Source organism: Ursus americanus, chromosome 8, assembly GCF_024610735.1.
Source record: "Ursus americanus isolate L20-20 chromosome 8, mUrsAme1.1.p, whole genome shotgun sequence".
In the NCBI taxonomy this organism is placed as follows: domain Eukaryota; kingdom Metazoa; phylum Chordata; class Mammalia; order Carnivora; family Ursidae; genus Ursus; species Ursus americanus.
The window spans coordinates 30,732,827-30,756,205 of record NC_142134.1 but is presented as its reverse complement, the minus strand read 5'-3'; the positions used below and the strand labels follow the sequence as shown (position 1 = coordinate 30,756,205).

The 23,379-nt window shown below is 37.1% G+C and overlaps 1 protein-coding gene across 1 annotated transcript in view; it reads right to left on the bottom strand.

Annotated features, from left to right (window-relative positions):
- The window catches only part of LOC123775902 (transmembrane protease serine 11E), a 34,609-nt gene extending 13,097 nt beyond the window's left edge, over nt 1-21,512 (bottom strand). The window contains exons 1-6 of the mRNA XM_045771504.1: nt 21,309-21,512; nt 13,748-13,899; nt 11,920-12,044; nt 7,633-7,754; nt 5,470-5,537; nt 1,707-1,870 (exon numbers count right to left, since the gene is read on the bottom strand). Of these exons, the coding sequence (XP_045627460.1) occupies nt 1,707-1,870; nt 5,470-5,537; nt 7,633-7,754; nt 11,920-12,044; nt 13,748-13,899; nt 21,309-21,512 (835 nt within the window). The remainder of the gene's footprint in view (nt 1-1,706; nt 1,871-5,469; nt 5,538-7,632; nt 7,755-11,919; nt 12,045-13,747; nt 13,900-21,308) is intronic.
- Between the last annotated feature and the right edge of the window lie 1,867 nt (nt 21,513-23,379).

Here is a 23,379-nt window from a genome sequence, read left to right as displayed (position 1 = left end):
CTGCTGAAAATAATGATATAAAGGACTTTTCAGTTCTTTTTCACGTAAGCTGAAGGTAGAGAGCAATGGTAAAATGTACACATATCAACAAAGGAAATAAAAATTGTCAAGCTAGCCTTGTATAGTGTTTCCACTGATCTGGGAAGAGTCAAATTCATGCATGTGTGAGGTATGAAATACAGTTGTATAATTTTCATAGTTCCCCATATTTAAATGCTTTTACATTTACACTTGAAATTGATACTTTACAATATGAAGATGAATAATACAACTCTTGCTAGTAATTTAAAACTTCATTTTTTTCACTTAGAATGGCATTAATTAGTAAACAAAAATGCCATGACAAGTCAAAAGAGACTGTAGAAGAAAGAAAAGTCATATTTTAATACCCTTAACAGTACATTTTTGATGCTTTTTGAAAAGAGTCCAACATTTTGCACTGGGCAACATAAATTATGTAGCTGATTCTAGTTACTCAAGCCTCCCTTCCTAAGCAAGCAAGGTAAGTGATCATCAGGTCAGGCCTCAAGTTAGGTCTATTAGCTTTTATGTTGGTACCCTACGTTCATCCTTTCTACTTGTTCCATAGCCAATACTGTGTCCGCTAGCCACATGTGCCTAATGAGCTCTTGAAACGTGGCTAGTCTAAACTGAAATGTGCTATAAATATAAAATACACATGAGATTTCAAAGCCTTAGTAGAAAAAAGAAAATATAAAATGTCTTAGGAGTAATTTTTCTATTGACTACTTGTTGAAACAATAATAACTTTGATATATTGGGTTAAATATCAAATTATTTAAGTGAATTTCACATGTTTACTTTTGCTTTTTTAATATGGCTACTAGAAAATTTAAGATCATATGGTTGGCTCACATGATATTTCTATAGCATTGTTCTATTGCACACAACTTGACTCTTAACCAAACTTTTACTTCTACTGAGGATCTCCTATGTTTCTTACTTTCTAGTAATGAGGACCTATCCCTGCTTATTTCATTCCCCTACACCCAACAACAACAAAAAACTCAGACTTTTTAAATTAGTTGTAAAATAAATATGAATAAAACAAGTATAAATAAATTATAAATTTTTCATTGGTAAATGGGCTAAGAGAAGGAGCTATAACTAGGTATATCAATGAAACTTGAAAGGCATGAACCTTTCCACACATCATACTATCAGAACATAAAATTGAAGCAACGAGAAGAAGGAGAAGAATATACAAAGCCACTTTCTCCATTTATAATCGGCCGCTATAGTTGAAGTGTGAGGCCCAACGCAGGAAAAGAACTCAGGCCCAGAGGTAATGACACACTTGCATAGGAGGCCTAAATTTAGGGTAGTATTAAAAATAAAATATTTCAGTAGGACCAATTTAATCCCAAAGAAATGTTCTGTTGGTGGCAAGACTCCATAATTAAAGGACATCCAAAACAATTTTTAAAAATCAGTGCCTTAGGGGCACCTGGGTGGTTCAGTCATTTGAACTTCCAACTCTTGATTTTGGCTCAGGTCATGATCTCGGATCATGAGACCAAACCCCACGTAGGGCTCTGCACTGGGTGTGGAGTCTGCTTGAGATTCTCTCTCTCCCCCTGTCCCTCTCCACCTCCTCCCTCCCCCAAAATCAGTGCCTAAGACCAAAATTAACATGGAGCTGTTCTATGTAAGAGAATTAAACTAAATAAGAGAAAGAAACTTACTTTTAATTTCAACTGATTCAGGATCTAATTTAGGGGGTCCTACAGCATCTTGCAGCTTTTCAGGTAGAACATGTTGAATAATTTTATCAATGGCTTCAGGATCCTCAGTAGAGCGAACTCTAAAAATCAGCAGCATATGCGCCAACACTCCATGTTCCTCTTGACTGCAGACCAAAAAGATAAAAAGAAAAACACAGTTTTAAGAGATGTAGTTTGGAATTAGGTTTATGGTAATGTCACAATCTATGTTCTTTTAATCATCCATTTGAAACACGCACATAAAACAAATCCATAATGTAATTTAAAAGATCAAATTTGGGGCTCCTGGGTGGCTCAGTCGGTTAAGTGTCTGCCTTTGGCTCAGGTCCTGATCCCGGGATCCTGGGATTGAGGCCCACGGTGGGCTCCCCACTCAGCAGGGAGTCTGCTTCTCCCTCTCCCTCTGCCTGCTGCTCCGCCTGCTTGTGCTCTCTCTCAAATAAATAAATAAATAAAATATTTTTTGAAAGATGTGAAATTATTTTAAAAAATAAAAATAAAAGATCTAATTTATTTTCTTCTATATTCCTATTGTTTACCACATACAAAACTTCCAACTCAGCCTCCCTGATAGTAAGCTAGTATGCTCATGGTCTCCCTTAATATCAAGATATCTGGTTGTTAATATAAAAAGACACTCTCTTGTCAACCATTCAATACTATCAAATATAATGTGTGGTCAATATGGAGTCAACTCTGGCTTTGGTTTTCAAGCTTAATTCCCGGTGGCTTAAATCCAGTGATATCTCCCAAGCAACGTCATGCTCTCCTAAACAACTTCTTATCCTAAGGATATTAGAAAGCTTAACCAAATTGTCTTGATTTCATGTGATTATATTTTCAAGATAGAGCATTAATCAGCCTTAATGTTGTTAGGATGAATTACTTCTTAGAATCACCCTTGACTTCTCTTTCTCATTCTCAGTAAGCTACTCTACCCCCTTTACTTCACATATAATCAGTTCTAAGAGAATCTTACTCTTCACTATACACTGTATTGACTACTTATATAAGCTGTAAATGGGAATATAAATTAGAACCTTATTTTTAGAGGTCAATTTTGTTTATCAGTTATACATTTGATGATCCATTCTCTCTGATACTGCACTCTCTTCAAATATTACTCATGTGTGTGAAGAGATTCATACATACGTTTATCATGATCTTGTTTTTAAATCAGAAAAAATATGTAACAACCCAAGTGTCCACCAAAAGGACATTGGCTAAAACAACCCTGACACCTCTTGTAGTTAAATGTTATGCAACGAATTGTTGAGATGTGTTATTTGTGAAGGGGGAATTATTGGAGAGGGAGTTTTGCTTTCTATTTTATGGAATAGTATGTTATTTGAATTTTATATGATTTTGTATTACTTTTGTAATCTGAAAAAGCAAACAGACTTTAATGAGATTATCATGTATCTCACCCCCTTTCACTCACTCAGCAACCCTGTATAACAATTATTTGTTCTGTCTTCTTTCTCTTAAACTCTTCCTATACTGGCTGACTAATAGAAACAAAAACAAACAAAACCCTCTCTCTACCCCAGCTATTCAATTTATCTCTCACCTTCTTATCACAGCAAATCTTCTCGAAAGGATAAATTACACTCTGCCTCATATTTACTTTCTTGCAGTCTGCTTCCTCCCCTTTCATTCCACTGAGTCTTTTCTCTGCACTAAATGACTTCCTTATTGACATATCCAATGAATTTTTTCCAGTCATATTACTTGATCTCACGGGAGTATTTTGTCAATGTTGAAACTTTTTGTCTTTCATGTCAGTGGTGCCTTTCTCATGATTTCTCTTTTTTCTTTCTCCTTCCCTGTATATTTCCTAGGCTCCTGTTTTTTCCACATCTCCTTAAGTATTGTTTTCTTCAGGCTTTCTTCATCATCATTTTTTCCCATGCATCGCCCTTTTTCTCAGAAATTCCACTTACATCCACACGTTCCAGTACTTTGAATTAATAATGAACAAAGGCACATCTTCAACTCAGTTCTCTTTTCCTCCCCTGAGTAAGACCCATATTTCAGGCTCATGTGGTCCCCTAGTGTCTCAGCTCAACATCTTTCGGTATGACTTCATCTTTCCTACAAACTTGCATTTCTTCCTATTGATTTCAGAAGAAATACTAATGAGTAGGAAGATTACTAAGTTGAAGAAGTAAACAAATTGAAAAGTGATTTGAAAGGTAAAACTGGCAGAACTTAGTTATTCATAAAATGTGAGGGGACCAGGAAATGGAGGAGTGTAGAATGATGTCCAAGTTTCTCATCAGTGTGATTGGGTTTTACATGAGTTAGAGAATTTCCTGTGGAATTTCCATGTGGAGATGTGCATAGGCAGGTATATAGTTCTAGAAATCAGCAATACACTTTAGATTGGAAATATTGAAATTTAGATATCAATAGCATATGCAGTCATGTGGGTGCATTAAGTTCCCTTGAGAGACTGAAAATTTAAGGATTGGAGAAGTAGATACAGATCCAGAGAGAATAGTATTTTAAATGCCAGAGAATAGATTTCAGGTAAGTGATAGACTGAGAAGGAACTCTTAAGAGTTTTGTCATTGACAACTATCATATGATTTCTCTCAACTATGGAACATAAGAACTAGGAAGATCGGTAGGGGAAGAAAGGGATAAAGAAAGGGGGGGTAATCAGAAGGGGGAATGAAACATGAGAGACTATGGACTATGAGAAACAAACTGAGGGCCTCGGAGGGGAGAGGGGTGGGGGAATGGGATAGACCGGTGATGGGTAGTAAGGAGGGCACGTATTGCATGGTGCACTGGGTGTTATACGCAACTAATGAATCATCGAGCTTTACATCGGAAACCGGGGATGTACTGTATGGTGACTAACATAATATAATAAAAAATCATTAATTAAATTTAAAAAAATAGTTTTGTCATTGAAATAATATTGGAAACAGTTCTCATTCTATTTTTGAAAAATACAAATAATTTGTAATAAGAAAATATATTATTTAAGATCCTCATGTAATATTTTGCTTAAAATGTTATGTTCTGAACTTCTATTTATTAATGGTTGATTATCAGATCTGGAATTTTCTTAGGTAAATATTTGGAGCAGAAAGGGGTAGAGAGGGGCACCTGGGTGGCACAGCGGTTAAGCGTCTGTCTTCGGCTCAGGGCGTGATCCTGGCATTATGGGATCAAGCTCCACATCAGGCTCCTCCGCTATGAGCCTGCTTCTTCCTCTCCTATTCCCCCTGCTTGTGTTCCCTCTCTCTCTGGCTGTCTCTATCTCTGTCAAATAAATAAATAAAATCTTTAAAAAAAAAAAAAAAAAGAAAGGGGTAGAGAAGAAAAAAGTAAAGAAAATTGATAAAGAGAAGAAATAAGAGGTTAAGACAAACATCATCCACTACACTATTTTGTATAGGGGACGATTGGCTATTAAACTAAGGGATACGGCTTAGGTCCCTATTTATGCTAAATAGTTCCCCAAAAAAACCAATTCAATAATGTAGACACCAATAACACCTCTGTCTCTTGAAATCAATCACCATGCAAATACTTTCTTATAGATTTAGAGAATGAGTAAAGCAAATTATAACCCATAACTTAGAACAGCTGTCGAATGTTGGTTTAATTGAATTATATCATATCATAACATTTCAAACAGTATTTATTACTAAGTTCACAGCTTCAGCTTTAAATTGTTCTCAGAAGTCAGCATTTTAGATATATCTACCTGAATCTGATAATGTGAGACTTGACAAATTCTTCTCTCAATGGAGATTTATGAAATGCATCTTTCACCTGTTCCAAAAATATTCAAAATATGTCAGCAAGAATAAGTTTCTGCAAGTCAATTTAAAGCTCTATGGAAAATTTAAAAACAAAGCAAACAAAACAGAAAGAATTAACTAACATGTCACAATGCACTCAACTTGAAGAATCTCGAAGAATCTTTTCTGGTTCTACTCAGTGATTTCAACTAAACTCTGCCTTAGAAGTTATAGTATCTGGGAGCCATAGTAGTGGAGCCAAGCATGACATCTGCTGTGCTACACTCAGAAAGATACTAAAAAGAATAAACACATTGGTTTTTTTGAAAAAGAAGAGTAAATATTCATATCCTGAGATACAGATTTCTGTAGGTAAGTAAAGGAAATGAAATAATTCCGCCAAATGATGTTTGGTTCATAGATATAAGTGTGTGACAGTGTCACATGGTTCTTAAAACTGGTGAAAAAGTTGCCAAATTTCCTGACATAATCTGCAACCAATTCAGTATTCAAAATGCTCTTAGAAAGACCCGTGTGAACTAGGACACTTAGCCTACCTAATACGTTCTGTTAGGTTTACTTCAATAAGGTAGAAAAATGTATCTTGTGGAGATATTTCTTACTACTATAATTAAGGTGTTATACGCAACTAATGAATCATTGAACTTTACATCAAAAACCAGGGATGTACTGTATGGTGAATAACATAATATAATAAAAATATTATTACGAAAAAAAAGGAATTCTAGCCAACTTAAATTTTTAAGTTAGGAGTCAAGGTAAACATGTCAAATATTTCTTGATTTCAGTGTGTGAATATTGACCAACCGCAGTTACAGCAAGCTGGTGATTGGCTGACAGAAACAATGAGTCTTTTTATTGTTTCATATCTTTTGTCGACTCCTCTGTCTTTGTGCCCAAGGTCAGTTACTTCAATTACGAGACAAATCAGCACAGTACGAGTGAGTCCTCTAATGACCACAATCACTTGGATGCTTTTGTTTAAGGGCTTATATTTAATCAAATAATTTCAAAATTGTTATTAATTTGGAAGAGTGTTAAAGAGTCTTATCTATATTCCTTCATATGTAAATCATTCTGGATGTTATAAAAATTGATTTTAGTGAATTGCATAAAAAACAAGGAAAATAGTTACATCTTTTCTTGACCCTTTTAGTTCCATTTTCTTTATTTTATTTATGGTTTTAGAAAAGAGCTTATTGAAATATTTCCCTGATTCAGGGTTTACAAGTACAAATTCAACCAGAACTTGACCTCCTCAGGTTTCTAGTGTATCAGGTAGTTTCTAGGTGGGTAACTGCCATTATGTTCTTACTCAGAATATTGGAAATAGAAGGCAATTTTGAAATTATCCAGTCTAATCCCCTAATTTGCACATATGGAAATTTGTCCAGAATGAAAATTGGGAGTAGATGGTTCTAAAACTAGTGTCTCAACTTCTAGCTTAAGGTATTTTCCATCACATAATACCACTAACTACCTCACAAACTGTCAGGAAAGGTGCAGATTATTCTCTAAGTAATCTGACAATGATTAGAAATCATCACCCACGCTCTTGCTCTCTTGGCCTATCTGATATTTTTCCCACTTTTTAAAACATTTGATTCATCTCTGAGGATGAATGTTAAAGCCTTAAAAATAAAGATGAATATCCATGTGTCTTCTTTAGACTTATGTACCCAAAACTAGTCCAAGGTCAGATATTTTTGTATATGAAAATACTACTCAAGTATGTGACTGAATAGTTTCAATCTTGTGGTCTTTTGCTCACGGTGTCATCTATAGGATACGAAAGTCATATTTTGGGTCACCCTCACATTCCCAGAATTTCTGGACTCTGCTGATCAAGACTGTAGCACTAGCTATGGAAGAGTGAGTGGGAGGGGCATGAAGGAAGGGCTAAAGGTCACTTAACTTCAGCCCTGCAAGGCATACTCTCCCAAGTCATGTATTTTCAGTTTTATTTTATATCTTTCTGGCAGGGCTGCTTCCCATTTTTCAAAGATATGCAAGATCAGTTGAATGGATGTTATGGAAGCTAGGTACCAAAAAATGGATATAAAGTGATAGCAAATGACCTAGAAATGGAGAAAAAAAGTGCTTACCATTGATTCAATTTTCTGGCTCATTTCTGTGAAATTTTTAGAACCCTCTCTTCCAAAGTCACCATACAGTTTGTTACTTGTAAATGACAATGTGCTATAGTAATTGTAGGTCTCCCTTTGATCTATTAAGAAAGAAGGAAAAAAACCATCATACTTTTTATCAGATGTATGCAAAGCATCATTATTTCCATGTTTGGTGGTTGCTAGAAAGATGGATAGTAAGGAGGGCACATATTGCATGGTACGCTGGGTGTTATACACAAATAATGAATCATGGAACATTGCATCAAAAACTAAGGATATACCATATGGTGACTAACATAACAAAATAAAAATTATTATAAGAAAAAAAAAAAAAAGACTGAGACCAGAGAGAATGGCCCTACCCCAGGTCATCATCTCAATCACCTTGCCCTGAGCTTCATGGTTATCTCAGAATAAAAGACAACAACATTCATCATTGTAAGATTTATAGGGTAAAAGCCATAAGAAATGCTTGGTGTTCCTGCTGGCTAATTAGTCATGTTTTATCCATTCCTGAATTAGTCACAAGAGGCTGCAAGTCACGCCATCTGAGCATAGAAACAAGAATGGACTTGGAAGTTTCCCAAGAGTAAATGCGCGTTTACATTCCAAAAGTAGATCTCTCACAATTCATTAAATTATGCATCAATTTTGGCCAAAAGGACTGTAGTGTAAGAAAATTTATTTGGGGTAAAGAAGATGAGGGTAGGGATGAAAATGCTTGCGGTTCGGTTAGGGAGCTAGAGCTGCCATCTGGCATAACCATCCAGGGACACTTAGTTTCACCTGGCTCCCTTGTCAATCCATTTATTTTCTTCTACCAGCCACAGGGATTGTCTTGTCTTGCCACTGGGTACACTTTCTGCATCCAGTTTAAGCAGCCCGTTTTTGGCCCAAAGAAAATTAATGCAGCATTCATCTACCTTTCTATACATGAAGCAAGCTCGAACCCTAAGAAGATTCATTCATTCAACAAATATTAATGCCGACTACCTTTTCTATGAAAGACTCTGTGTTGACTATTAGGAATATTATGGTGATCAAGACAGTTGTGCATAGTTATTGTAGGATAATGGAGTATGCCTCACCCAACCTCAATTTATCTCCTCTTCTTTTCTCTTGCTTCTCATTCTTTTCTTCTTCACTTGAACCCCAGAGGAAAGGGAAACTAACATTGGGCATCTGTGTCCCAAGCATATTCACATATCTCATTTAATTTACCATAACTCCCACGGGAAGGCAGTATTGTCCACATATAACAGATAAGGACTACAGTCTCAGAAATGTAAATAAATTGCCCAGTCCCAACATGACATAGCCAGAAAAGACAGAACTGGATTTCAAGTCAAGGTCTAACTCTCAAAGCACAAACCTCCTTTACGTATCACTTCTTGGGGTGGGAAAACCAAACCCGCTCACTGAAGCTGTAGGAGACATCTCTCATACATAAGAGTTATGGAAAAAACCATTGGTAAATTTCAAGAGAACATCCGGGCTGTCCAGAGGATTTGGTTGGATTGACAAGGCTAGGGAATGGCCCGCAATGCAGAAGGAGATGGAGGGCAGCCTGAAAGGTCAGGACCTCCTGAGAATTAGCACCAAAGTGAGAGGCTAGGGAGGTTTTGCCTTTCTCCCTCTTTCCTTACCTCCTTTTCACTGAATGGCCTTGATCTGAATGGCCAGAGTGACCTGAAATGCAGGCAGGTCCCTGGAAATACACATAATCTCAAGTACGGTTTTTAATTTATTGAAATATTGAACATTAGGTCTAAATTGGGCCTAAGAATCTGCCTTTCTAACAAACTCCCATGTGTGATGCTGTAGGTATCACTCCTCATTGAAAAGTTAGTGTCTAGAGAGGAGCACTGACTCTTCTAGATATTAGTTCTGTTCTTTTTTCAATTATTAGATTGAGGGCATCTGGGTGGCTCAGTCGATTAAGCTCAGGTCATGATCCCGAAGTCCTCGGATCGAGCTCTGCTTTGTGGGGAGTCTACTTCTGCCTCTGCCCTTCCCTTCTGCTCATGCTCTCTCTCTCTCTGGTTCTCTCTCTCAAACAAATAAATAAAATCTTTAAAAAAATTATTAGATTTATAAACTTGAAACTGCCATTTGTAGAAGCCAAAAATGGTCAAATACCAACAATTTCATATGCTTCAACCAAATGAACAACTCGTCTGTAGTCAATATTTTACTTTGCTCAATAGACTCAAACAAGTCACTAAGTGTCAAAACATATTGCCAGTTGCCAGAATTATATGGCATGTATAGTTGTTGGAAAATATTATCAGTGAATATTAACAGAAAAGTAAGAAAAATAAGGATGAACATTTGTTTGCTGATAATTTTCTAAAAAGTTTGTGAATCTGTAACCTACAAGGATGTTGCTCACAATAGAGTCACCTTCTGTCATTCAATTCACAGAGGGACAGAAATGCAGCCTCAAAAGCCCCTGAACACCAGCTGTACACACAATGCTATGCTGTCCTGGGCTTTATGCCAAAATGATGTTTTTTCAAGGTGAGTTACCTCCATCTTAATCTGTCTGTTTCTGTAACTATTTAGTTTAGTTTGATTATTTAGGTATGCCAACTCCTAAATGCTCATGTGCTATATCCACTCTGTTCTTTGTCTCTATATCCAAACAGAGGGCAGGTCACACATGTAAGACAGTAACCTCTATCACAACAGTCACTGTTTATCCAGGTGCACTGTGTGGGCAGCGGAAGTTGGGTGTTCATACTACTGCAACTGATCATCCAAACAATAGGACCCAGGAGCGGGTTACTGGAAAAATCTTGCCAGGTTTTCACTGTATGCATGTGAGCAAGATGGCTTGGGAAGAGGCAAAGGGAGAAGAACCAAGAAACATTTTCTCTCACTGAGGTAATGAGACCTCTAGCTTTAGTAGGAATTCTTTGTGATGTCAGACAAACTGAAGTATGCCCTCATATAAATATCATAGGTGTGATTCACTAATCTTTATCATTCAGTATTCAAAAAATATTAATTATTTAATACTTGCCAAGATCCTGCTAGGTTCTGGAAATACTAAAATGAACAAAACATAGTGCTAGGCATCTGTGGAGAAGAATAATGATGCTTACGATATGAGACTTGATATATCCCTAACGGAACTGTAGAATTATAAAGTTGTTTTAGCCATTCTTTTTTTTTTTCTTTTGAATTTAAAACATTCTCCAGAGAAATAACCAAAATGTTCATACTCCGAAATTTAGAGACTTGTGTGTGAGTAAACACTACCAAAAAAATCTTTAAATATTTTTTTCTTTAAACTACCCAGAAATGATCTACCTTGCTTTAGAAATTGAGATTGTATTTGAGATTAGAATTGAGATTATGTCTGTCGGTGGAAGAATATAACCAATTTACAGATCACCATGTCTCTTTACAGGAAAGCAACTTGTGCAAATTCCCAATTAAATTAGAATCAAGTAATTAGCTTCTTTGGTTACAGTGTCTTGAACATCAAAGCATTAGCTAGTCACTAAGGGAGATATTAAGCCAATAGGTCATAGTGGAGTCAACTAATTATAACTTGAGGCAGAGTAGAGAGAAACTTCAGAAGCGTTGTTATACCCTGGAAGAACAGTCTTGAAGTACCCTGGGGACCTTTCTAATAACAGAGCAGACTCATGGTTCATCTACCTTCGAGATACCTGATTACCACAGAGTGAACCTCTTTATAATTAACCTTCTCGGTATAACCTATCCTCTCTAATCATGTGCAATACAACCCAGGACGAGATTTAAGATAACAGAAATAGGCACTTACTAAACAATATATAATTATGAGCATTTTTCCAGCTTACTAGTACAGAACAGAGTCAACTTTTCTATGATTCTTGATTATGTAATTAATTTTTGGACTCTCAGGATGTATTGTTGGAATAATTTTAAATCAAGGTGATTGCCCTACATCCTCAAACAACTCAACATGTTTGTCTCTAGCTCTCCTGTGGTCTTCCCCTATTTAATATTTGATTATCAGTTACTAATGAATATAAAAACTAGCATGCTATTCCCAGCAGGAAGCATTGCTACATCAAAGATAGAAGAAAGAATTATCCTTGGCTTGTGAGGATTAAGTGAGAGAGACAAGGCAGGTAAAGAATTCTTTGTTCCAGCTATGCAAATGAGTTGCAATCATGAATGAATAAGCCTGACGCAAATCAAAACCAGAGTGCACATGAGGAAATATTTGGGGGTAAGTCACATGATGCCAGGGCATTCCGTACTTACTGTATCTCACATAATGAACGGTAAGTCCAATGCACACTGCCAGGACAATCAGGGAGATAAAGGTGATGAGGCCAATAACCCAGGGCTCCAAACAAGCTCTCTTCCTGTTCTTCACCACAGCTGGCCTGAGAAAGAAAGCAAATAAATGGGTTATATCACAGGGTGCACCACACCCACTCCTTGTAAAGCAGATATTTCTGGGGACTTCAGGACCCTCAGGTGGGAGAGTACTCTCTTGGTTTAGAACACAGCCTGGTCCCAGGCTGCTGAAGCCAATCCTGGCTCTGGTCGCCTGAACTTACGCAAGTCATTTGACATCTCTCTGCCTGTTTCCTCATCCATAAAGTGAAGATGATAGTGATAGCACCTATCTCATAGGATTGTTGTAAGTATTAAAGGAATTACTATATATAAAGTGCCTACAACAGTGCCTGGCATGTAGAAAATACTTAGTAAGTGTTAGCTATGATTTACTAAGCTGGCTACATCCAGAATACTGAGTTAGGCACAATTAGAGCTATGAAAATGTACAAAGCCTGTTTTTACAACTGTAAAATCTTAAATGGCCTATGAAATATGTTACAGCTTGATCTGTAGTGTTCCAGATAGAATTTCTATTTCTACTTTATTTTTCTGATTTATTTCCAAACAAACTTTGAGGATACACAGAAGAGATAACCAGAATTCCCTTCTAGAGAACCTGAGTGCTTGCATACTAAACTCCACTCCAGGAAATTAATTAATACTTTTTTAAAGATTTTATTTATTTATTTGAGAGCAAGAGAGCTCAAGCAAGCACAAGTGGGAGGGGGGGCAGAGGGAGAAACAGACTTTCCGCTGAGCAGGGAACCCAACACAGGGCTTGATCCCGGGACCCTGAGATCTTGATCTGAAGGCAGATGCTTAACTGACGGAGCCACCCAGGCTCCCCCAACAAAAACACTTTGAATAATCAATTAGGAGAGTCTGATTCTGAGTCCTGCCACCAACTTATTTATTGTATAATCTTGTACCAGTAGATTCAATTCTCTCTTATTTTCTCCATGTCAAAACCAGAGAAAATAATTTCAGACCTCCTAACATGACGAACTATGTAGAGATAAAAACAGTAAAGTTTTTTTGTTGTTGTTGCTTGAGCTCACAAGCAGAAAATCATCAGCAAGGATTATTGTTATTATCATCATTATTTTAATTATTAATAATAATGGTAATGGCAATGCTACTGAGATGTTTGTCATTTGAAACATTATCTTTTCCCTTCCCAGTCTGTATGGCATTGCTTTGCAAACTGATTCACCCTGCTTCTTAATTGCTTTTTTTGTTGCTCTCTCAGCAAGAGATTAAATAGTGAATTACTCCAAATTATGTGTGGTAGAAGTGTGCTCAAAAAATAGGTAAAACAGAGAAATGAGTCCATTTTACATATCAATAGACAATTACATAATTAACCCCTCCTGTACATAAATCCTTGTCATTACCTTTTCATGTAAAATCACCTTCAGACAGACAAGTTCTAATAGTTTCAGTGATGTGAAGTTTCTTTCTTTCTATGAGTTTTCCTTTCAATTTGAGGAGATGTATGATTAGATGATGAATATAGCAGGTGAATATTGCAAATAAAATATGGGTACATATTTATAAGCCTAAAATTGCCAGAAGACAAGTAATATGTCCAGAGTTGTATTATCATTATCACTTCTTAATGTGTCATTTTAAGAACAGTACTAAAAAGGAAAAGCAGCGACAGCAACAAAAAGGCAAGGGCAAGAAAAAGATACTAACACAAATAAACCTCACGGCAAGCACTGGAGAGTAAGCCAGGGCTCACAGTGCTTCAAAGCAAAGTTTATCAGAACAAACCCCCACATGACACCACCACCGCAGACTGATTAACAGTGGATCTCGAACTCTTTGCTCGTTGTCTGTAACGGTAAGCGGTGATGGTATTCCTAGCCCACATGTTTCACCAGCCCCGTCCACCTGAGATGTTTTACATGAATATGTGCACAATATCTATAAAGCTGGTGGTTCCAAAGCATTATTATCAACTACTTAAACCAGAGGTCAGCAAACTCTCCTGTAAAGTTGCAGACCGTAAATATTTTAGGCTTTCTGGATCACACATTCTCTGTTTCAACTACTCAGCTATGCCCTTGTAGCCATAAAGCAGCCGTAGACAATTCACAAGGGTGCACAGCTGTGTTCCAATAAAACTTTATTTCTGTGTACTGAAATTTGAATTTCATATAATTTGCACATGAATAGTTTTCTTCTTTCGATTTGTTTCCAACCATAAAAGTATAAGAATCCTTCTTAGCTCAAGCACTGTACAAAAACAGGTGGTGCGCCACAGTTTACTGATGGTTGACTTAAGCAATAGCCTACAAGTCAATGCTAATTGTGTTGGGAAGCTATAATAATCTTTTCACTTTCTACTCTCATCTGCATGGCAAATTCAATGTAGTGTTTCTCCAATTCCATTGCCACTGACTTTACTCTGGAATTCTAACTAAAATGTCTCCTGTGGCTTAATAACAGATTTCCCTTCTTTCCTCCCAATCTCTGAATCATTCAGTAAGTTATCTTTCTAGTCCAGTAAGTTATCTTTCTAGAAGTGATGTAGCCAATGGCTGAGACTACTAGAAACCCAAGTTGGCCTCAGTTAGCCTGGCATTCCTCTTTTCCCCATGAACTTTCAAGAGCTTTGCCTTTGCTTCTGCTTGCCTCCTATGTGGAGTAACAGAGTTTATGCTTTGCCTGTATATTAAAAGCTTATCTGTATTTAAGAGCCTCTTCAAAAATTTGCTCCACTTCAGTTAGGTCTACCCTGAGCATCATGTTGAAGTACGTATTTTGAGCTCCTTAAGGATAGGGACTGAGCCTTACTTTTCTCTATATTCTCCGACCACATGCTCAAGATGAGTTCAATGAAGGGATTGGATTGAAGTTGACTAAACCAGATTAAACTGATCATTTGTCAATACCACAATATGGGTTTCCATCTCTCCCAAGCACTTCTGGTTTGCCTTAGTCCTAGAAAAGAACTTGGCATATGACTCACAAGGAAGGACAGGTCAGACATTGTGGGGAATAATTACTATTTAAGCAAAACCCAATTTCCATAAAACACCTTAAATAATGACCAAGCTTTGTGGTTAGTATTTCTATATCATCTGCATTTAAAATACATGGTTTTCCTGGGCGCCTCGGTGGCTCAGTCGTTAAGCGTCAGCCTTCGTATCAGGTCATGATCCCAGGGTTCTGGGATCGAGCCCGGCATCAGGCTCCCTGCTCAGCGGGAAGCCTGCTTCTCCCTCTCCCACTGCCCCTGCTCGTGTTCCCTCTCTCAGCTGTGTCTCTCTGTCAAATAAATAAAATCTTGAAAAAAAACCACATGATTTTCCAACTGTGATTTGATCTATCCACTGCAAAGTGTTATTATTGTACAGAAAGTGACAAATGAAAATGAGGGGACATTAATTTCAAGAAACACATTATTTGGGGCTATTGCATGTCTATATGTTACAATATTAAAACAAAAGCATAAAGAAAGATACCATGATGAAGTAACAACCTAGTACCTTATGACATTGCTAATCCCCTAAAACAGTGCTTGGGATTTCAAGTATCAGTAAGTATTTATTCAATTTTTTTTTTTTAAGATTTTATTTATTTATTTGACAGACAGAAAGACAGCCAGCGAGAAAGGGGACACAAGCAGGGGGAGTGGGAGAGGAAGAAGCAGGCTCCCAGCGGAGGAGCCCGATGTGGGACTCGATCCCAGAACGCCGGGATCACGCCCTGAGCCGAAGGCAGCCGCCTAATGACTGCGCCACCCAGGCGCCCCAGTATTTATTCAATTTTTATTATGTTTTTGGCACCAGCTTATTTCTTTAGCTTATTGAGTTGTGCCTGCTTGTCCTACCCACACAAATACTTTAGGTGCTTTCTTCTCTGTGGAAGACTCATAACAGCAGGCATTGGAGAGATCTTTAATCTTTCTTATACTTTGTCGAATAAGACTATAAAAATTCACAGGATGGAACTAAAATTTGTATATGTGTGCATGGATCATATATTTTCATTGCTTTTTTTAAAAAAAAGAAATACAAATTACTCCTTCTAAAATTACAAAGAACATATTTCTGTCCTGTTAACTGTTACACAAACATATCTATAAAGTGTCTAATAACATCGCCAGGTCCTTGGACTGAATTATGTGTGCATTCTTAAGTATGATAACTATGAATAGTTCTCATAGAGACGTTACAATTGCAAGGTGGGAGTCTAATTACCAGAAAACCGTTTCCATTTTCTCTTTACAGCACTAAGATAAAAAGTGAGAAGTTCATTGTTTTTACTATAAATGTTTTAATTTATATTCCACCTTGTTCTAGATTAGCTTAAGGTAACTTATAAGGAGAGATATAAATATAGATATAGAGAGGAATATACTTATGAATATATGATTAATACTCGGACTACATTAATTCCCATCTAGACATTTCCTTAAGTCAGGCCACAGAATCTGTAGCTTTCTAGCAGCCAACTCAAAAACAAAAATAAAAAACAAAGCAAAGAAGCAAACCCTGTTCAGTTACCTTTTTCATGACAATCATAGGATAAACACCGAGCAATTATTCAGTAACAATACTTTTCCTCATAAAAAATTACTATGTAATGTAATGAACTATATTCTCCACAATATTCCTAGCATTGAAACAAAAATTAGTTTTATAATACTCTTAGTGTTTCCTTCAATATTGGCAAATGGCATCAATTACTATTTAGTAAAAGCAGTTTGATGGTGTGGGGGAGGGGAGCAGTATGAATCATTCATACCAAGCTCTATGATAATTTTTAAAAATATCTGACAACACTTCCTTAACTATTATTGAAATGGCTCTGTAATGGGATTTTCACATTATAAGGTATCTAAAGATTACTGAAATTGTAGGCATAAAAACAGTATTACTTAGTACAGTAGTAAGTACAGTACTTAATACAGTAGTAAGTTTTTAATAAACATTGTGAATAAGCATTGTGACAGAAACCCCCCCACTCGTTTACTGTTAACTTAAGCAAAACCCGTAGCTTAACCATTCCTATATTTAACCAACCATAACACTCAAGTGATAATATCTTTCCTCCCACCTACTTTAAAAGGAAGTTGTGAAGATCACATACGAGGTCGTCAGACTTTGTTAAATACATGTATTATATTACTGGCAAGTATTAGTAGCAGCTCAACAGTAAGGAATGTCTCTGATCTCCACTGTGTGATGATCAAGGTATTTATTAAGCTCTCAGCCAGATATGGTGCAGAACAGGAAACTACAAACTGAGATTCAGGTTGACACTTTGCCTGACCTCTAGAAATGTATAAGCACAGAGAGATGCGGTACAACAAAATTTAAAGATACTATTAAGGATTTAGGTATGAGTTAATAGACTTACAAGCTGAGCTATTTTCAACCTTAATTCTGCTAATGTATTTGCTTTCTTTTCCTCAAACTCTTTCTACTTCAAGATAATAAATTGCCACGATCTGAGTAAGGAACTTTAAAAGGAACAGTTTCCCACGGAAATGTTGACAAGGATGCCTTTGCAGTTCGTCATAGGGAATTCTACACACTTAAAAATGTGTAAGAAAAATAAGAACAGGGAGTGTGTAAGTTGGTGGCAGCAGGTGCTATCAGAAGAAAAGTAGTTGAGAAACCTAAGCTTAGAGACACTTTCGAAGTTGCTAGTATATAGCATAGACTTTCAGAAACTTTTTGTAATGTTAGATGTCTTCCTAACACGTCTCTCTCATGACTTTGTTTAGATGCCTCCTGCGAGAATTGGCATGATGGGGCAGAAACAGCTCTGAACTGTAAGACCAGCGACCTGCATCTTAGCCCTAAAGGTTTTTGCTTAAGGATTAAGTCCTTTCATGTAAGTCTGAAGTTTCTCAGATGAGAAACCTGAAAGCATATTCCACATGACATAAGTTCCGCATCCCTTAACCCCCAACTTGTGTGATGGTGAGTGTGCTCTCATGTTCTTCATCTGTTAAAAAACGATGAGGACTTTAATTGATCTAGACGCTCTTTAATTTCCACCAAAGTTAGTGTTCCATGCCTCACATAACTTAAAAATGCTTAATATTTTATCATTAAAATTCAGCATTTACTAAACAATTAGCTTTAACATAATTTTTCCAATGCGCCATTTTTCTGGTTGCCACATGCCAGATAACTGAAACAAAGTAAGGAACTGCAAGTGATTTTAAATAATCCAAGTTTCATATGAGGAAGTCATAAACTTTATTACTTACCTCCTAAGCCAGTTTTAAAAATCCCTAGATCCATGAAATTTCATTTTATGTAAAACAGTGATGGCCCTTAAAATTGGAATGTGTCAGTTGAAAGATACACTAAGACTCTATGGTGTTCTCCAGATTGCTGTTTTCCTGGCAAACACCATAAGCCACACACAAAGAATCCCCCCAATAATCTAGAAATCCCTTTTTATAACAAAACGCTATCTGAATTAATTTATCAATGAAGTGCAATTGGAAAATGCATGGGTTCTGTTAATGTTTAAATTATTCTTCCAGAAGTGAGATTTTTTGATTAATGAATTTCCTGCCCCAGTGGCTGACCTGTAATATATGGAAGTATTGAGTCTTAACTTTTGAATGGAACATGAAACTAATACCATAAAATTATAAGGTATTATTTTATCCAAAAGAATAAAATATTTTCAGTTACCAATGCCCGTGGCCTTAATTCATATTTACATGCTGATGGCTACCAGATCCATAATTGCAGCTCAGTTCATTTGGCTGATCTTCAGACCCATATATCTACTGCCTACTGTCCATCACAATAGGATATACCTCTCGTCATTCAAACTTAACATGTCTGTGGTAGATGCTTATAGGTGCCTACCCCAAATATTTTTTCTTAATAATATAATCTTTGATATTTGGTTGAGCACAAGGCCATCTTGGAAAATAAAATAGTGTCCCTTGTACATAGGAGTCACCACGTGAATAAGTTCTGACTGATGTAGTCTTTATTCCAGGGGGGTAGAATCCTGATGGGCATTTCATAGCTAGAATGCATATGTGGTAGCTGGAGTTCAGACCATCATTTTGGACCATGATTTGGAGGACATATATTCATTGCTGGTGGGACAGCACAATAGTAGAAGCCTAGAATTACTTTGTGAGTCTCCCTACGGGCCTATCTGCCTGCCTCCGGACTTGTTTACACTAATTCCATTTTTTATAAGCCACTGTTACCCTGAATTTCTTGTCCCTCATATATAGCTAAATCTGATGCTATTACAATATGCAAAACAGATTAGTTGCAATCAAGGTAAATTGACACTTTTATGTAATTATCTTTGGGGAAAAATTATCTTTGGGAAACTAATTTTTTATAGTTTCTTTATATGGGAAAGATGATAAAATATTTTTACTTAATATTCTCTAGCAGCTGATTTTAAGATACTCTTGACTATACTCTATGACTTTAAGCAAATGACTTCCATTTCTTACTTAGTGGATAAAGGTCTGGGCTTTGGCATCAAACAGTTTGGATTTAGTCCTGGCTCTGCCTCTCATTCACTAGGTGGCTCTGAAATTACTCACTCTCTCTGATTCTACATTTCCCCACCTATAAATGGGGCTAATGATAGCACCTAAGTATAGGGTTCTTCTGAGGGTTAAATGAAATAACACCCATAGAGCAATTGGCATCAGGCCAGGCACGCAGTCAATGCTCAGCAAATGTTGCCTGTTGTCACGATTTCCTCCTTCATAATGAGAAATTAATTTGTTCTCAAAGTGGGTTGAAAAATCCCTCAAACTGCTTCCTGTGTGCCTAAGGGGATAAGAAGATAGAGCAATGAGGCTCCCAAGTTTAGTGCCACTTCACCCAGAGCAACTCTGCTCCATGTGTCAAGGGTTTGCATTAGGCCTATGCGTAAAATGGAATTCAACTGAGAAAGATAGTATGTTCCAACTCCAGCTCCACCAATCACTTACTCAGAGATTTAGAAATCTCCGTCTTCCTAATCTTTGGTTTCCCTACCTGTAAATTCATGGTAATATTAAAATTATCTACATTATAGTCTTGTTGATAAATACCAAATAAGAAAATAAGTGATGGAATCATCTATACAGAATATATACTTGCTTTTTCCTACTATATGTACCCTGTCTGGATTTTGCTAAATGCAACCTGACATGTCAGCTTTTAAAATGAACAACTAATTTTTAAAAGGCCATATATTTCTGTACATATTCAAATGTAACAGTGGTAACAATAACAATAGTATCTCCTGAGTCACGTAGACACCTGTGTTAATTTAATTCTTCTCTTGACAGTATTGGATAAGGTTTACAGGTGAACAGGAAGAACAGATTCTATCTCCAGTGTTGACTGACTCACCCATTCCTGTAACCACATGCAAATTACCTAATCTTTGAAGGTTGTATCCCCTACTTTATAGAACACAGATAGCAATGCTTCCTGTCTACCAGCCTTGGAGGTCTACTGTGAAGACTATCCATTGAATAATAGCATTGTTCCTTGTAAAGATAACTTTTATATCTTTTGACACAATGAGACAGTTAAGTCATCCTAGCAGTAGAACCACCAAAGTGGATACAGGAGACATGAGGATGGTACACCACCTAGTTAAGAACATAGGTTTCGAGCCAGATGGACATAGATTAATTCCCAGTTCTGCCATGTATTACCTCTGAGCAAATAATGTTATCATCTGAACCTCAATTTCCTCGTCTATTAAATGGGTATAATAATATAACATTAGGTTGTTTTAAAGATTAAACACTCATGATGTTTTAGAACAGTAGTTGGCACATAGAACAGGCAAAACAAATGACGGCAATTATTATTTTGTTCTGCACTGACTCACAGTTTGACTTTAAACAAAGTGCTAAATTCTTCTGTATCTGCTTGTGCAGCTTTGAAAAAGAGATACCATCTGACATCTTCAGAAGAAAGATTGCAGGATAGAATTTAGTCATAATACATGGTACTTTGGATTCCCCTAAGCTTAGTTCTATTATCTCAGAATTACTATTCTAAAAATCTCACGAATTGCCCAACCAAGCAGACCGTGTATATAAGTGAGAGAAGTTTTCGCTTGCAGATTTTGGCATGACTTGGTGTCTCGACGCCCATTTTTTTTCCCTCAACCTCGTAAAACTTCCCTGTTCTCTAATCCACTCAATTCAAACATACTAAGTTATGCTTGAAACTGTGAGAGCATTCTTCCTAATTCTCACCCACCACCTTCGATGAAAATGTGTCTGAAGGAGTGTGTTTTGAGAAGATCTTTGTGCAGGTTCTCTAAAACCTAATTCTGACCAAGCCGTGAAAGGCAGCCAGAGTACCCATTTCACCACCTTCCGTCTTAGAGACCTGCTCCACAGGTGCCCAGCTCACCTCATTCTCAAGCACTAAAGTCACCAGGCATACTCTGAATCTCAATGCTGATACGGAAGCACATGATGTTGCCTTTTCTTCTTGAATGTTTCTATTTATTCCTTCCTTGTATCGAAGCAAGGACATATTTTTGGAGGAAAGCAGACAACAATGAGAAAATAACAATAAGGTCCACTGGGACAGTTACAGTTACTACAGACTGATGAATTCCTTCCATGAGAAGCTGCGCTAAGTGAACTTGATTTTCACGCAATAGCAAATGTGGTAATCCTTTTTAGAAAACAGTGATGATGCAATTGAGGTGCTATAATCTCAGTCACTGATCACCTTTGAGATAGTGTAGAGAAGTTAGGTCACATTTTCACCTTGTTTAAATACAAAGACAGTTGGAAGAAAATTTTAAAAGAGCAGTCCATGCCTTCTTTAAAATATTTTTAAAAACCTATCAACGAAAGTAAAATTATACCACCACCCTTCCTCCTTCAGCGTGTTTGTACATTATTTCATAGCAATCTGTATGTGATCTGTTTCTTTGCCTAAACACTGTAGGGTCAGCTATGCCTATACACACATGCGCATTTTCTCCAGGTGTGTGTGTGTGTGTGTGTGTGTGTGTGTGTGTGTGTGTGTTTTCCTTTTCTCGGTCAGAATGCAAACTTTCCAAAGACTCTTCCTTTAGCTTCCCACACATGATAGACAATGTGTTCTGGTAGCAAGAGCCAGGAAGACCAAGATCAGATTCTAGATCCAACACTTACTGACGAGGGACAGCCTGAGCTGCACTGATTTCATCTTTTAAAGGCGCGATCACAATAAGTGTTTCGCAAGGTATTTCAAAAATTAAATGAGATGGCATTTTACAAAATGTACAGTACATAAAAGGTTCTCAACAGGTAGTTTTCTTCCACACAGAATTTAATATACAATGAGAACTCACTAAAAGTTGTTACATGGACCAGGACTGATCGTAGCTGAAGAAGTGAGGCCCTATCAAAACTTGGAGCAGGATACCCTAGCAGCTCTGGGCCTAAACCTCAATATGGTGACCCTTCAGTGTCACTACTGACTGACTTCAAGTGGGGGTGGGGAGGGAGAATATGCTTGATTGGTTTTATGTTAAGGTTTCCCCTTAAACAGATTTTTAATCTAAATCAAGTCTCTCCCTGTTAGACGTCAACTCCCCAAATCACGTTTTAGCCTCCCTTCAGTTTCCCATACCTCCTGAAATTCTCCTCTCTTCCTTAATCATCACGACACTGCATAAATGAATGCTCTTCTCCCTTGGAGGGAAAGGTGACTAGGGAGAGATCACCACCGATGAAGATATAATTATACCAATTTAAATAAAACAAAGGGCAACCTCTTTTAAAAGCTGACCTATTTCATTTCTGCTTTAATTCCTTTCTGTCTTACACATTCCTTTCTTTTTTATGGCTTCACACTGCTATCAGTTCTTCTCGACCTTTAGTGCGACTAAGAATTATCTGTGTAACTTTTAAAAATATGATTCCCATGCCTCACCCAGAGATTCATGAGAATTTCTGGGATGAGAACTAAACTTTTCTTTTTTTTTTTTTTTTAAAGATTTTATTTATTTATTCGACAGAGATAGAGACAGCCAGCGAGAGAGGGAGCACAAGCAGGGGGAGTGGGAGAGGAAGAAGCAGGCTCATAGCGGAGGAGCCTGATGTGGGGCTCGATCCCAGAACGCTGGGATCACGCCCTGAGCCGAAGGCAGACGCTTAACCGCTATGCCACCCAGGCGCCCCTAAATTTTTCTATTTTTAATAAGCACCCAGTGAATCTAATGGAGGGGGTCCAAGGGCCACACACAGACTGAGATGTAGCTCTGACCCTACTGAGTAAAAATTAAAGTCATCTTTCTTTTTTATTTGAATATTACTCATTTCATCTTTGTGTATCTAAATTTGTGTAGATATTGTCTATAAATTCAGTCTGCTCATCCTTAATTCTTGTCAGTTGTTGCTGGTGA